This window comes from Centruroides sculpturatus, unplaced genomic scaffold (genome assembly GCF_000671375.1).
Source record: "Centruroides sculpturatus isolate CEXI.00-Female unplaced genomic scaffold, Cexi_2.0 scaffold771, whole genome shotgun sequence".
Taxonomy (NCBI): Eukaryota; Metazoa; Arthropoda; class Arachnida; order Scorpiones; family Buthidae; genus Centruroides; species Centruroides sculpturatus.
In genome coordinates, this window is record NW_019385869.1 from 50,385 (window position 1) to 63,797 (window position 13,413).

A 13,413-nucleotide genomic window follows, 5' to 3' on the forward strand; every position below is an offset into this window, starting at 1 on the left:
TGAAACTCATGTTACTAGACTGGCAGGAGATCTGAAAGTCATCCACATACAAAGAGTGTTTCACACTAGGGGGAAGACAGTTAGCTATGCTATTAATTTTAATTAGGAACAGAGTCACACTCAAAATAGAGCCTTGAGGAACACCTTCTTGTTGTGTGAAAGGCCTAGATAAAGTGTTGCCCATCCTGACATGAAATCTTCGATTCTGTAGGAAGTTTTTTATAAAAATCGGCAAATTACCCCGCAATCCGAATTCGTACAGATCACGGAGTATCCCGTATCGCCAACAGCGATCATAGGCCTTCTCTATATCGAAAAATACAGACACTAAGTGCTGTCGTCTAACAAACGCTTCGCGTATAGATGTTTCAAGGTTTACTAAGTTATCAGTGGTACTTCTGTTCCTACGGAATCCACTCTGATGTGGTGAAAAATAGTTCTTTACCTCTAGGAGGAACATCAGGCGTCTGTTTACCATTCTCTCAAAGAGTTTACACAGACAACTTGTCAGAGAGATTGGTCTGTAATTAGAGGGATTCTTGTGGTCTTTACCAGGCTTGGGAATGGGAATAACTATAGATAGCCTCCAAGAGTCAGGAAAAGTATGTTCTGTCCATATTCTGTTAAACAGACACAGAAGATTAGAAAGGGAATTGTTTGACAAATTTTTAATCATGCTGTAGTGGATTTTATCCAAGCCTACAGCACTATTCCCCGAGCGAGAGATCGCTGTATGTAGTTCTATGCTGGTGAATGGCACATTATATTCGTCATTATATGAGGAATGAAAGTTTAAATATTGTTTTTCACTTTGGGCTTTATAAGCCTGAAAATTTCTTGAATACATAATATTGCTGGATGAAGTAGAAAACGTTTCACCCAACGTATCAGCAATACCCTGTATATCGCTGATTATTGTGCCATTCTTTTCCAGCATGGACAGAGAGTGAGAAGCATATTTCCCATTGATTTTATTGATTTTATCCCAGACTGCTTTTGAGCTAGTGGAAGATGTTATGCTAGAAACATACTTCCTCCAAGAATCCCTTTGGCTTTGCCTTCTTATTCTTCTGGCATTTGCCTTTGCTTTTTTAAAAGCAACCAAATTTTCAGCAGTGGGGTACCTTCTGAAAATCCCCCAAGCTTTCTTTTGTGCTTTAAATGCTGCCTCGCAATTCTGGTTCCACCATGGTTTCGGATGCTTTGGGTATCTTGTTGATGTCTTTCCCATTGTTTTCTCAGCTGCCTGAATAATACACAAAGTGACAATTTCAACTGCATCATTGATATCAGCAGTATTGACCATTTCCTCAGTGATGTTAGCCATGGAGGAAAATGTAGGCCAATCTGCCGTTTCCAGTTTCCAGCGTGGTGGACGGGCTGTTTCACAGCTTTCTCTGCCTTGATATTTTAAAAATATTGGGAAGTGGTCACTAGAGAGTGGATTAGATCCAACCTCCCATGTAAATGCTGAAAACAGATTCGGAGTTGCTAATGATAGATCAATGGCAGTGAACGTTCTTGATGGAGCATGGAAGTATGTCACTTCTCCTGTATTAAATAAATACAGTTGTTGATTGCCAATGAATCTTTCAATGGTCCTGCCTCGACGGTTAATGTCGGGACTGCCCCACATTGGATTGTGACCATTGAAATCACCGAGTAAAAGGAAAGGAGTTGGCAGCTGTTCAACTAGTGTATCCAATTCATCCTCATTGACTCTGACATCTGGTGGCAAGTATATAGAACAGACTGTGACAGTTACGCCAATTGAAATTTTGACTGCCACCGCTTGCAGCTCTGTTGTTATTTGTATCGGCAAGGATGGAATGCGATTTGAAACCAGAATAGCCACACCGCCACTGGCACGGTTGTGGCTATCATCATCCTTGCGGTAGAGATTGAATCCTTTTAAAGTAATTCTTTCTCCAGGTTTCAGATGGGTTTCCTGGAGTGCCACGCAGAGAGATGAGGTAGATGATGTCAAGTGTTTAATGTCAGAGAAGTTGTTGCGGAAACCACGACAGTTCCATTGGATTATTTTATAACCCATTATGTGTTTGAGGCAGCATTCTTTGTGAAGGTATCCCTCTTCAGTTTTACGGCTGATTTGCCTTTCGGAGGTGAAGTTGGTGGTGTCACCTCCTTATTAGTCTCCTCCTCAGAAAAGTCAGAGAACTCACTCATAGACTGAGCCTCTGATCTCTTAGATTTGGAGATGGCTGCTTTTAATTTTTGTTTATTGAGCGGGTTCTTAGCAGCCTTCTTCGAACCCACGTTTCTAGTTATTACCCCTGTTTTAGGTAGGGGTGTTTTGGTCTTCTTGCTCTCCTTTTCTGCAGTTTGGGTAGTTGGTATAAGCAAACATTTTTCGTGGCGAGTTAAAGATTCATTTGGTGAAACAGAAATGTCTGTCTGAACTCCACATGTCTTTGTGGATTTCAGAGCAGCAGCAAATGTCTTCTGTTTCACTGGTGCATTTGAAGTGACCATGCGTCGTGCATCTGGGTAAGGTATATTATTCACCGTCTTTACCCGCTGAATCTCTTTCTCTTTTTGCCACGTGGGACATTTCCGAGAGTAGGCAGGATGGGCCTCTTTGCAGTTTACACAGCATGGGGTACTTTTACATTCAGTACTCTCGTGATCTTCATTTCCACACTGTGCGCATGCTTTTTTTCCTCTACATGATGTCTGTGAGTGTCCAAACCGCTGACATCTAAAGCAACGCAGCGGGTTTGGAATGTATGGGCGTAGTGGGCAACGGAGATATCCTGCCGTAACAGAAGATGGCAAGGTTGGTTTGTTAAATGTCAATATAAGGTGTTTTGTTGGTATCAACTTGCCATCTCGACGAATGGAAATGCGTCGGACTGCAGTGACACCTTGGTCTGACAAACCAATTTGGATATCTGATTCGTCTTCTGACATCAGATCTATTTCGGATATCACCCCACGTGATGAGTTTAGACTTCCATGTGGGGTTACAGTAACTTCCATGTCTCCCATTGTCTTTGTTGCCAATAGTTTTACTGATTGTTGAGGTGAGGCTGTTTCTATCAGCAGGTCCCCTGACCTCAATTTCTGGATCTTTTTCAAGTGTCCAACAGTTGATTCAAATAATTTTTGAATGAGAAATGGAGAGCATTTCGAAAGAGGTTTTTCTCCAGTAGCATGTACTATCAAGTAGGATGGCTGACTGGATGTCTTTTCATTTGTCGTTGCTGGTGTATCTGATCGTTTTGGGTTTTTTGAATCCATAATTATATATAAATATTCGACTCCTAGTGACCCCACCCACCATGGGGCCCAACAAGGGGATGCCGTCACATGCGAGACTCCCATAGACCGTCACACCAGGGTTTCCCAGGAGCTATACCCTCACAATGCAGTCAAGAAGAGCACATCTTGTCTGACGTGTCCACCCGGTCTGCATTGATCAGTTGACTCCAAGCCGAGGTCAAGAATGACTCAACGACCAGCCGATTGACTCAAACGGAGCCTGATTTGAGCCTCCCGTTTATCCGAAGCAGGGGCCAAAGCAGTGTGTTGGGGACGTTATGTTGCCCCTCAACTACCAGGATCCCCCTTTCCGGCATACGGGACACCACGCACGGCAAACACGTGGGTGGGCGTTCAGATCCCAGGGATGGCAAAGAAGGTTTTCTAAGCCATCTCTGGGAGGTCCCCTCACCACGGACAGGAACCCACATCGAGGGGGCCTCGGTATAGGGCCAACTTCCCTATGCTTGGGGGGGAGTGGTGCTTAAAGGCCTGACGATGCGTTGGATGGCCGCAGATGGTCCCGGAGAACTGGAAACGGGAAGAGCGTCTCCTAGTAGGGTTAAGGGGGCGGCCCACGCCGAGCAACCAGCCGGGCTGGGGTGACCTTGGGTAGGAGGCCATTTAAATGAATAGCTGTCCCGGCAGCAGGCCAAAGCAGTGACGACCCGGCAATAAGAGGGCCAAAATGAGCCCTCAGTGAGACCGAAGTCAGAGCTAGCTCTTGAACGCATACCCTGACTCCCAAACAGATTCAGGGCGCCCATGAAAGGTTGGGATCACCCCTACACTCCCTTTTTATACTTCTCTTTTAATGGTGACAATGAGTGCAAATAGTAAATGCTTTAAGAGTGCTCCAGGCGTTTCTGAGAAGCCAGCTGACGCTAACTTGTCGACCATCGAGGAGGAAGTGGTTGCGGAAACGCAAACCCACCAATGACCGCAGTAAGCCTGGAGAGGGCAGGCAGGAAGCCGTCAAGGTTTCCACACCTCTGGAGTCGAGTAGTTCCGATTTGGACACCGCTCCAGAGGCGTTTAATACTGTATCTTCTGGCGGGGACAGCGACTGGAAAGCTGCCCCCGAGCGCAGGAAGAAAAAAAGGCGGGAGGTGGCCAAAGTTAAAACGGGCAAGTCAGACGGCGTAAAGCCAGAAGACAAACCCGTGGAAACTGCGGCGGCCGTGACTGAGGGGAAACCCTTGGCCAAAAACAAGGGCGGGCCGAAACCCAAGTCGAAGGGTAAGAAAAAAGGCCCTACCGCCGAAACGCCGTCGGTAGCCCCCCTCAACAGCAGGGGAGGCCTTGAGACGGCTGAAAACCGTAGATCCGCTCTGGACGACATCCAGCAGGAGTTAGCGCTTCTGCTGGGTAAGACTGACTCTAGGTGACAGAAGTCCACATGCGGAGTAATCTACGGCCTTTTTAACAAAATGGCAAGCATCCTAAACGCCCAGGAGGTTGAGATAGCCTCCCTCCAAGCAGAAAACAGGACCCTACGGGAGTTAGGAGGTAGTCGACAACCTTCCAAAGCTCCCTTTGAGAAAGGCAAAGCGCCAAGCACGGAACGCGTGACCTACGCGTCTGTAGCAGCTCGACCGGCCCGGCATATCGAAGACGGGCCACGAGCGGCCGCTAAGCCGAAGGTAGTTACCACAGAGCATACGCTCCTGGTCTACCGCAAGGATCAGGCCATGAGCAGCGACCGCACGCGGGAACTGCTCAAATCACATATTGACCCGGTTATGTTGGGGATCGGGATTAAGAATGTGAGGCGGATCCGGAATAACGGCATCCTGGTAGAGGTATCGAAGGGCCAGGACGTCACCAAACTGTCTAAAGCCATGACAGAGGGCCCGTCAGCGTTACGTGAGGCGGTCACTTGCCGACTGCCCCAAAAGCGCCGACCACGGGTCATTTTATTTGATGTCAGTTCTGATATCAAAGGCGAACGTCTCGTGGAGACCATTCTTTTACAGAATAGCATCGAGGCACAGCCTGGGGAACTGTTGCCTCGCTTCCCTTTGAAGGGAAAGGAGGGCCTCGTGAACTGGGTGATCGAGGTCTCTCCCATGGTCTTCCGCGCTCTCCTGCAGAAGGGGAGAATCCATGTGGGTTGGACGTGCAACCGGGTGAGGGAACATTTGGCTTGCACCCGGTGCTAAAAATGCTACGGTTTGCGGCACGTAGCAAATGGTTATACGGCAGACAACCAAAAATGTAGCAAATGTGCCGATGATCACTCCTACAAGGAGTGTAAGGCCACTGAGTCCAAATGCATCAATTGCATAAGAGCTAACAAGAAATTCGGCCTGCAGTTGGGTACCGGCCATTCAGCGATGAATGCCAACTGCCCGTGCTATGCGCGGGAACTCGAGAGAGTTCGAGCCAGGACGGACTATGGTCCGCCGTAATCAGGGATAACGAACCACCATTCAACTCTGTATCTCAACACACACCAGAGACGAACGAACGACGTGGCTGCAAACTTTTGCAGTTTCACGCCGAAAAGTGCCGTGCCGCAACTGCCCAATTGCGGGTAGAAGTGGTTGAGCAAGAAATTGATATCACCCTGCTCCAAGAGCCATATCTTGTACACGGAAAAGTTAGTGGCCTATCACTTCAATGGGAGTTCGAGTTTGGTCTTCAGCCAGGTAAGTTGTGCTCTGCTCAAGCTCCTGTTATTCTATAGTTTTTTCCTAAGTTTTGTAGTGTTAAGCCTAATATTAGTCCTAGCTAGCTTAGTGTAGTGCTAAAGGATAGCTTAGTAGGGCTAAGTTAGGCTTAGGTTTGCTAAGCCTAACTTTTTTGCTTAGTTTAATTCTAAGTGCTAGTGGTTTTTGGGGACTGCCATATTGGCCTCCCCGGCTAAGAACCAGGTGGATTGTGGTCCAGCAGCCATATTGGATTCGTGTCTGTCTTGTGGATATAGTGTTTGTGTTTATGCCAGTGGATTACATCATGTGTGTCTACAGTTGTGTCATCTTCGTCTGTGTTGTGTTGTGTTGCGTTGTGCCTAGCCATGTACTAAGTGTTGTGTTTGGTGGACACCCTCGTCTGCCTTTAGTTTGTTTGGGGAGACCCACTAAAGAGCAGACCAGTCGTTCCCCAGCCCTTCCAATTGCCCGTGCCGACTGGTGTCAGTGTCAGTGTCGGCACTTTCTACAAGTGGAGAGCCCAGGTAGCATCTACCTGACTCAGCTAGAGTACTTTCTGGCTCTCAGCCAGTGTTCCTCTAGCCAAGCTTTTGCTTGGCAAGCCTAGTCTGGTCAGGACCCTTATAGGCTCATGACACAGCTACCTCTGGTGTCCTCAGACATTTTGTGCTATCCCTCGGACCCTGTTGGGACTTTCAGCACCAAACTTCGGCATTCACCTCCTCCTGGATACCCCTATAGGTGTACTGGAAGACTTTTTCCTCCGAACAATTTTTGACCCACACCCGTGGTTTATGGCAGCTTCCCACCTCATCGGTGTTTTGCAGCTGACATCCGTTTGGACAATTGTTTTTGGTCAACAGTGTGCCTGTGGAATACAAAGAAATTTTGATGCCATTCAACTTTTTAGCGGTGAGTATTGTTTACTCTGTTAAAACTCAACCATTCCTATCTGTTTCTATACTGATACATTGAGTATTTGCTCGGTGTGTCAGTATTGCCTGGGCAGTGTGCCTCACTTAAACACAAAACACAACCTTCTTTTTATATTATATTTGAAAATGATGGACTCATCTACATTGGTACCAAGGGTTACCTTGACCCCCCTGGACGTGGGGCAAGGGAATTGTAGCAAGGAACCCGAACTAGATAATATGGACACAATGGAAAAAACTGAAAACTTTCTTGTTAAAGATGCCAACAGGCTTCCTAGAGTGATTCTGGAGCTCTGTCCAGAACACACTAATACCAACGTCAAACAGAAGGAGCGCATTAAAATTAGAGAAAGCGTGGCAAAATTATTTGTTTACATCCACGAGATGCATGCTATAGTAAAAGAGGTTAGAGGTGCGAGTAACAACCATCAAGTGATCCATCAAGTACAACAGATTGCTCAACAGCCCACTTATAGCGACGTCATCAGACGCAACATAAAACCTAGTGCCACCACAAAGAACATCCAGAAATCCTTAAACCAAAAGATTAACATGGAGGGTACTGGCGGATCTCACGCTGTACTGGTATACCCTAAACCACAGGACGAGGAAGAACCCCCTACCAACATGAAAACAGTTACTAAAAAACTAAAAATGGAAATTAAGCCACATAAACTGAAGATAAAAATTAAAGCTGTAAGAGAAGTAAAAAACAATGGTATCTGTATTAGAGTGGGTGATAAGAAACAAAGCGAGACGCTAGAAAAAGCAATTAAAGAAATACAAGGCCTGCAAAACAAGATAATATGCAAGCATTCAGAGGGGAGAAGACCCCGCATTATTCTCCTGAACATTCCACAATCTGTCCCAGAAGACAAGATCATAGAATATATCTATAACCAAAATAACGTATTGGATAATATCGGAGAAGAAGAGTTTGAAAATGAATGTAAAATAAGCACAATCCTAACTAGAGGCAAACATAACGAAAACTGTAGACACGTAGTCATCTCAGTCACGCCAGCCATCCGCAATATTCTAATTCGTGAAAAACATCTATCTATAAATTGGGCCACTATCAAGGTGGATGACTATGTTCCACTAACGAGGTGTTACCGTTGCTGCGGAGTGGGACATATCACAAAAAACTGCGACAAAGAACAACGCTGTACCCACTGTGGAAAACAACATCAATATTCTGAATGCGACCGTCTGAATGAACCACCGTGCTGCGTAAACTGCCATAACTACAACAAAGGCCAACCAAACTCAAAGAGGCAGCCAACCAACCACGGAGCGCTACACCCAAGCTGCCCAATAACTAAAAAACTAAAGGAAACAGCAATAAAACAAACCAATTATGGCCTATAACACTCCAATTCAGCACACTCAGCCAACCATCTCAACCCAGCTGACATACAACCAGAAAACGGTAAACATTCTCCAGATCAATACCAAAAAGAGCAAGGCTGCATGCTCCCATCTCATTCATATAGCCAACGAAAAGAGCATCGACATCATTTGTATCCAGGAGCCGTACTACATCAACAACAAAATTGTGAGGTTCGGCAGATGGAACGTCCTGTCCGGTAATGGAGACACCAGACCCAAAAGTGGTGTCATCTGCTGCAACCCCAAATTGAACATTGCCAAAATCCCACACCTGTGTACAGACAGACTGACTACAGTAGTTCTACCGCTCTCAGACCCAATCATAATTATCAGTACCTACTTTTCCCCAGAAGACAGGGATGAGGATTGTATAAAAGAACTCTCTGACACTATAAGGAAGATTAATAACAAAAGGATCATGGTCATGGGAGACCTAAATGGAAAATCACCCATCTGGTTTCATGAGAAAGAAGATAATAGGGGGAGATTGATTTCGGACGCCATGAACGAATTCAACCTGATCTCCACCAACATGACCACTCATCCCACTTTTTACACCCCCTACGCTAAGGGATGGACAGACATTTGCCTTGTCACTGACAGCCTCTCTCACCGAATTGTGAACTGCGAGACTCTCCTCTGCCCTTCTGCCAGTGATCACAGGTTTATCCTTACTCAGATCGAACACAACAATCCTACGATAAATGAGCAGAATAACATCTTCCGGACAAAGCAGACAAATTGGACTGCCTTTAGGCAAAAATTCTCCAAAATCTGGCGGAACTACGACTTCCCTCCAATTACAAATCATGAGGAGATAGATAACTACGCCAACTACTTCACGAACGCCTTACAAACGGCAGGTAGGAAGGCCCTTCGATACAAAAATCTACCACCCAGGAAAACCCACTGGTGGGACAACTCTCTTAGTAAAATGAAAAAGGAGGTGGACAAACTAAGAAAAAAATTTACCAGAACTAAAAATATCACTAATAAAGAACACTACAGAAACCACTATAAGGAGGCTCTTAAGAACTACAAAAAGCAGATCAACAAGGCAAGAACCAACTCCTGGAAAAAATTTTGCTCGAAATCTAACAGAAAGGGCCCCTGGGAATTACCTTACCACCTGGTCATGAAAAAACAAAAGAACTCCTTCTTGCCAGACATCATCGACCCAGGTAATAAAAATAACACCACCGACCACATCAACATAGCAGATAATATCAAGAGTATCCTAGAATACCATTTCCCAAAGGACAACAGGGAAGACGAGACAGAAGAACAAAAACGAATTAGAAATAGCATTACAAATACTACTCACAACCCTCACGACAAACTGTTCACCTTCCAGGAAGTTAAAGAGGCCCTCAACAGCATGGCCAACAAAAAATCCCCAGGGGTCGACGAAATCACAGCTGAAATGCTTAAAGAGGCATACAAAGAAATCCCAATCTCCGTCGTACACCTCCTAAATTCATGTCTCATCACAGGCTTCTTTCCCACCAACTGGAAGATAGGCAACATCAAACTGATACCCAAGACTACCAACCCAACAGAGGCAAGTAACTACAGGCCAATCAGCCTTCTGCCCACGATGAGAAAGCTGCTGGATGGCCTGATCATGGATCGTATCAATTGGCACCTTTTTGCAACAAACCAACAAAATAATAACCAATTTGGATTTCGCCCAGGCAAATCCACCATCGACACTGCACTTAACGCCAAGCAGACCATCAATAGTGCCTGGAGCAAAAACCAGCACACAATTTTAATCAGCATCGACTACCACAAGGCCTTTGACCACCTGTGGTGGCCAAGTGTCCTCAAACGTCTCTCTGATATCAACTGTCCAGACAACATTTATCATCTTACTAAGGATTATCTGAACGACAGAAAAATCACATACGTCAGCAATACTTTCAGGATCACCATGGACACCAACAGAGGATGCCCACAGGGCTCAAGAAGCGGCCCTGACTTGTGGAACCTCGTGTTCGACGACCTTTTAAACTCTATTCCTCCTAATCAACACTGTACTCTACAAGCGTTCGCCGATGACCTCCTACTTATGATATCTCATCACAACGTAGACAGATTGGAAGAGATCACTAACCACTACTTAAAGCAAATTTACAAATGGAGTCAAAATAACAAACTACCCATCAATTACGATAAAACTGTGGGCATGGTGTACACTAGGAAAAATAAAAGACTCAGACTTCAAAGGCCTCCCAGAATTTTTATAAGGGAAAAGAAAGTAAAAATACAACAAGACATTAAATACCTGGGCGTTCACTTCGACGACAGGTTAAACTGGCACACTCATGTCCGCAATATTTGCCAACAAATGGACAAAAAGGCTAACCTCAAACTGGATTACGGCGAAGACTTGGGGAATAAACTACATAAACTTGAAACTCATCTACAAGGCGGCAGTAGAGCCAGCCCTGCTATATGCAGTTCAGGTGTGGAGTGAGGCCCTAAACAATGTCCACATGAGGCGCAAGTTGACCTCTGTACAGAGGAAATTCCTCATTAAGATCAATAAGGCCTGTAACACGGCGCCCACAAACACCTTACAAGTCATGGCTAACATCCCACCCATCCATCTCCAGGCTAAACTAAACATCTGGTATTGGTACCTCACCTCAAAAAGTCCCCAAAATAAACCACAACCCTCTGAACATGATGAAATCAATCTGGAACTAATAGTGAACAACACCTCGATTGACAAAAACAACGCAAACTATGGAATTGACAGAAAACTAAAGAAGGACGAGTACTCACACCACCCAGCAGATAAACCGAACTTTAACATTCATTGGGACATTGAAGACATCAGCAAACTGAAAGCCAAATGGAGGATCTACACCGACAGATCGAAGAACATCAACGGCACCGGAGCTGGATTCACAATAAAAAACAGTGACAACAGAACTTCATATCAATCCTACCAGAAGCTTGCTTCTCATTGCTCAATCTCCCAAGCGGAGATGTGGGCGATCCTAAAAGCTCTTCAGTACATCTTAAACAACCTGGACATCTATAAAGGCAACATTTTTATCTTAACTGATAGCAAAATGGCACTGCACAGCTTGTGCAATAACAGCCACCCTACCGTACTCACCAATACTGTGCAGAACACAGCCAGAACATTAAGTGAACTACGTACTCTCAACTTCGCTTGGGTCCCAGCCCACACTGGTGTTGATGGTAATGAGAGGGCGGACTTGTTGGCCAAACTTGGTGCTAACTCCTCCATTCAACCATCATACACCGCCCTTCCTCAAAAGAAGCTTAAAAGCGAACTTATCAACATCATTAACTCCGCCTGGCAAAGAGAATGGAGGACTGCCGATACGGGCAGGAACTGTTTCTCCTTCATTCCTACAATCGATATAAGGAACGCCGCCAGGCACTTTGTGCCAAACAAGTACGTCTCCCAGGTTTTACTCGGCCACGGCAATTTCCCAGCATATCTTCATAGGTTCGGAATCATAAACAATAACAAGTGCTCCTGCACAACGGACTCTATTGCAGATGCTATGCACTTCGCATTTACTTGTCCAAATTATGACGACGACAGGACTGAGCTTCAACACAAATACCTATTGAAGAACTATAGTTGGCCACCAAACCCAACAATTATCTTCCAAAACAAAGAACTCTGGCACACTTTTAAAAACTTTATAATTAAAACGGGTGCCCTTAAAGAGCACACTCAGTCCAACAACTTGGAAGACGAAGACCCCGACGAAATCCAATTGCTCAACGACAACTATGAACAAACCACTACCGAAGAAGACGACACCGAAGAAGATTCCGAGTAAACCAACAATGTAAAACAATTGTATCACGCGCAATATTATTGCGCATTGTATATATGTAAATATATTCCTTTATTTGTAAAAACTTTATTACCTAATGTAATCATTTTCATTATGTTAAAGCGATCAGACGAATCTGCATTGTATATATTTTTATATTTTACTCATGTATTCCCGATTTTGTATTTTATTAGTTGTAATGTATCTATTTGTATTACCTTTTGTAACTTTACGTTTCAATAAATGCCGGTGCAAGACGCCCTCTGATCTCATGCCTTCTATTCAACCTATCCTATCATACTTTCCTTCACACTTCCCATCTCAAGCTGTCTCTTCTTTCCACTTCCAACAGGGCATAAGACTGTACCAAAACGGTCAGCCCTCTAATATCTTTAGTACAATGTCTATCACTTCAATGGAGCGTTTTCGCCCAAGAAGGTGACGAATGTCGCGCCACAGTAATCCTTACGCGGAGAAACGTCGACGCATTCGCTTTCCACGTATCGCCTCTTGTGGTGGCCATTGAATTACGGCTTCCTGGCGGCACCTTGGCTGTGGTCTCCAGTTATCGCCCGCCGTCACTGAAACTGGGGGTCCTTCTGACTGAACTCGAAAGGGTCATCTCGACCCACAGGCGGGTAGTCTTGGCAGGCGACTTTAACGCCAAGCACTCGCTCTGGGGCTCCCCCGTTGACGATCTGGACGGAAACACGATGTAGGAAGCAGCTGAGGGCTGGGGGATGCATATTCTGAACGATCCGTTCGGAATTGCTACCTACTCCTCTCCATCGGGCGAGAGCTGGATTGACCTCACCATCGTGAGTGGGGCTATGCTTAGGCTTATCTCGCAATGGGAGACTATCAACTCAGAAAGCTGTAGTGACCATCGCTTCATTGCCTACCAGGTAATGTGCGACTCGCCGGTATGGCAGAGTAGTTACTACAGACTTACTGTCGGAAACCGCAGTCGATTTGCCAAATGCCTCGCTAACAAGACGGCCGACATAGTCCCACAGGTTTCTAAGGTTGAGAGTGTCGGGGATATGGAGAATGTTGTGGCCACACTCACCGAGGCGGTCAGAGAAGCAGGAGAGTGCACACTCGTGCAACGGAGGCCCAATAACCACCAGTCAGTTCCCTGGTGGAGCCAGGAGCCGAGGAAGCATGTGAGGGCGCTCCGGTGACGCTTTCAACGATGCAGGGACGACAACCTTCGGGCTACCAGGAAACTGGAGTTCCAGAGGGCCAATGCCGAGTACAAGCATAAGATAAACGATGCAAAAAAGACCTCATGGCTCAGTTTCTGTCAACATATTTGTG

General features: G+C 45.6%; 2 protein-coding genes across 2 annotated transcripts; one reads left to right on the top strand and one right to left on the bottom strand.

Annotated features, from left to right (window-relative positions):
- Positions 1–2,052: 2,052 nt before the first annotated feature.
- LOC111642633 lies at positions 2,053–3,261 on the bottom strand. The gene has a single exon (XM_023389003.1). It carries the CDS (start codon positions 3,259–3,261, stop codon positions 2,053–2,055), a length of 1,209 nt encoding a protein of 402 aa, XP_023244771.1.
- A 7,500-nt stretch (positions 3,262–10,761) lies between these two features.
- Positions 10,762–12,096, top strand: LOC111642634. Its single transcript, XM_023389005.1, has one exon. The coding sequence runs from the start codon at positions 10,762–10,764 to the stop codon at positions 12,094–12,096; it is 1,335 nt and encodes a 444-aa protein (XP_023244773.1).
- Positions 12,097–13,413: the final 1,317 nt, after the last annotated feature.

What these genes read in the sequence shown, in the direction of transcription:
- LOC111642634 (XM_023389005.1), top strand. Translation starts at nt 10,762, where the DNA reads ATGAGGCGCAAGTTGACCTCTGTACAGAGGAAATTCCTCATTAAGATC.
- LOC111642633 (XM_023389003.1), bottom strand. Translation starts at nt 3,261, where the DNA reads ATGGATTCAAAAAACCCAAAACGATCAGATACACCAGCAACGACAAAT.